This window comes from Penaeus japonicus, unplaced genomic scaffold (genome assembly GCF_977035675.1).
Source record: "Penaeus japonicus unplaced genomic scaffold, GWHDUDI00000001_assembly GWHDUDI00000018, whole genome shotgun sequence".
Classification (NCBI taxonomy): Eukaryota; Metazoa; Arthropoda; class Malacostraca; order Decapoda; family Penaeidae; genus Penaeus; species Penaeus japonicus.
Genome location: NW_028234420.1, coordinates 37,449,966 through 37,452,465, shown reverse-complemented (window position 1 = coordinate 37,452,465; position 2,500 = coordinate 37,449,966). Strand labels below are relative to the sequence as shown.

General features: G+C 30.6%; 1 protein-coding gene across 1 annotated transcript in view; it reads left to right on the top strand.

Annotated features, from left to right (window-relative positions):
* Nucleotides 1–1,603, top strand: part of LOC122246000 (glutamate-gated chloride channel) — an 8,127-nt gene extending 6,524 nt beyond the window's left edge. Inside the window, exon 10 of the mRNA XM_043004228.2 lies at nucleotides 857–1,603. Coding sequence (XP_042860162.2) covers nucleotides 857–982 — 126 coding nt within the window. The 3' untranslated portion in view covers nucleotides 983–1,603. The remainder of the gene's footprint in view (nucleotides 1–856) is intronic.
* Nucleotides 1,604–2,500: the final 897 nt, after the last annotated feature.

Genomic DNA, 2,500 nt, shown 5'->3' with positions numbered 1-2,500 from the left:
AAAAATGGAGGTTGTAAGAGGGAAATGGGATTTTTCGAGGGATTTATTATCTCAAATGGATTTGCTTATTATTGTCATTATTCCTATCATCTTTGTTATTATTATTGTTATTATTGTTATTATCCTTATCCTTATTATTATCATCATTATAGTTATTATCATAATCTTGCTATGATTGTTACTATTATTATTATTATTATTATTATCAATGTTTTGTTATTATAATCATCATTGATATCACTATCATTATAATCTTTTTATCATCATCAGTATCATCATTATCGTTATCATTATTATCAGCATTACAATTTTTATCACCATCATTATTGTTATTACTATGGTTATTATCATCATTATTGTCATCATCATTGTTATCAAAATTACAATCCTTCTTATCATTATTGTCTTCAAACTATTATCATTATCATATTATCTAGATTTTTTGGTTGTCACCATTATTGTTATTACGATTATCATTGTCATTGTATTATCATGATCATTATCATCATCACCATTGTTATTATTATTACCATTATCATTATCATCATTAATGTTGTATGAATATCAGTATTATTATTATCATCTCAAAATAAGTAGAATTAGGAGTGAATCAAGGTTAATCAGGATAGATCATAGTTGATTTTATATAGATTAATAGTAGAAAAAGGTAGATTAAGAAAAAAAAAAATATATATATAGTGATAATACCAATACGTTTCTTAAAAAGAAAAACGAGAGCAAATTCAAACAAAACCCTATAGGCCAGCGCTCTCTAAGTGCTGCCTAACACTGAATATCATTTTCCTGTCGGTACTAAACCTGTTTTTTTCCCTCTTTTCCCCCTCTTTATCCACAGAGAGACAGCCTCGGCGGGAACACGAAGAAAGCCAAAGTCATGAAATACCTTCCCTTGGTTATCCACGTGTGTTGTTATCTCCTCTTCCTCTTCGTCTATTTCCTTGTTTACAATTTCGCCGAGTGAGTTTGGTGTGGCTCGAGAGTCCTTCTTTGTTTTTGGTTTGTTTGAGAAGGATGTGGTTTGTATTTTGTTTTGTTTTTTTCTATTTTTATTGTTCTTTATTTTGGATTTATATATATATATATATATATATATATATATATTTATTTATATATATGTATATATATATTTGTATATATACATATATAAACATATATATATATATATATATATATGTATATGTATATATATATTTATTTATATATAAATATATATATATATATGTATATATATATATATATATATATAGTGAGCAATTTCTCATGAAAATAATCAAAATAATCAAGTCAGTTACGATTGTCTCACGAATTGTAATCAGCGTGTGTATTAGCAGATATCATAAGCAATGGACTCGGCCGATGAGCGAACGAAAAGATAAAATAATTAGTGTTCATTCTAGGAAGAGCACTGTATGTAAATAAGGTTGTACTGGACAACTTAATTTCAACTTAGATTACAGGCTTCTTGATCCAAATACGTAATTAATATAGTGATTGAATGCATGACCTGACACAAAATCCAGAATAGTTATTATTATTATAAGAATATCTTGATCATTTGGACATTAAAAGTTGTTGATTGAAATAGTGTGTTTCATTTGTAATTTTGTTAAGTTTTATAGTGAATTCTCACTATTCTTACGCCATGTCCTCGATTTAACTGGCACGCAATTGTGAGTGTGTGTGTGTGTGTGTGTGAGTGTGTGCGTGTGCGTGTGAGTGTGTGTGTGTGAGTGTGTGTGTGTGTGTGTGAGTGTGCGTGTGTGTGTGTGTGTGTGTGTGCGTATGTGTGTGTGTGTGAGAGAGAGTGTCTGTGTACGTGTGTGTGTGTGAGAGAGAGTGTCTGTGTACGTGTACGTGTGTGTGTGTATGCGTGCGTGTTCCCACATGTATATTAATATGTTAACGTCTCTTTTAATCTGCTGTTTGTACTGAATCATATCTTATTTTCTATCTAATTATCTCCCATGTGTGTGTCTATTTATATCTAATCACGATAGCAATCCGACGGAGACATTGATCTACAGAAGGCAGTAATAAATCAGTTCTTTTAATCTCGAACCAAACCTCAAGTGTCATGACTTTGCTGATAATCTGATAAAACTTCAAGTACCTTAGAAGGTCACTTAAGGTGTACGATCATTGGCGGTGTCGTGTGTAAGTGTAGGCGCGGGGTGTTGTTTGTGAAATATGTTATTATCTTTAAGTGTATTTAAGTGTATTTAAGGGTAGAGAAGTGTAGTCTAAGTTCGGATACGCTTCGAATTACGATAGTCGAAGCAGGAACAGACATCAATATATCGCTATTAAATGTAGATACATAAATAAAAATAAAAAAATGGTATGTCCATTGCAAGAACACAGTTAGACATTCAAATAGATATATCAATATTAATTGCATATCAATAGTGTGAAGCAAAGATAAAGGAGAATAAAGCTTTCGTGAGAATATTCTGTGCAATTCTACGGTGTGTGATGAGAT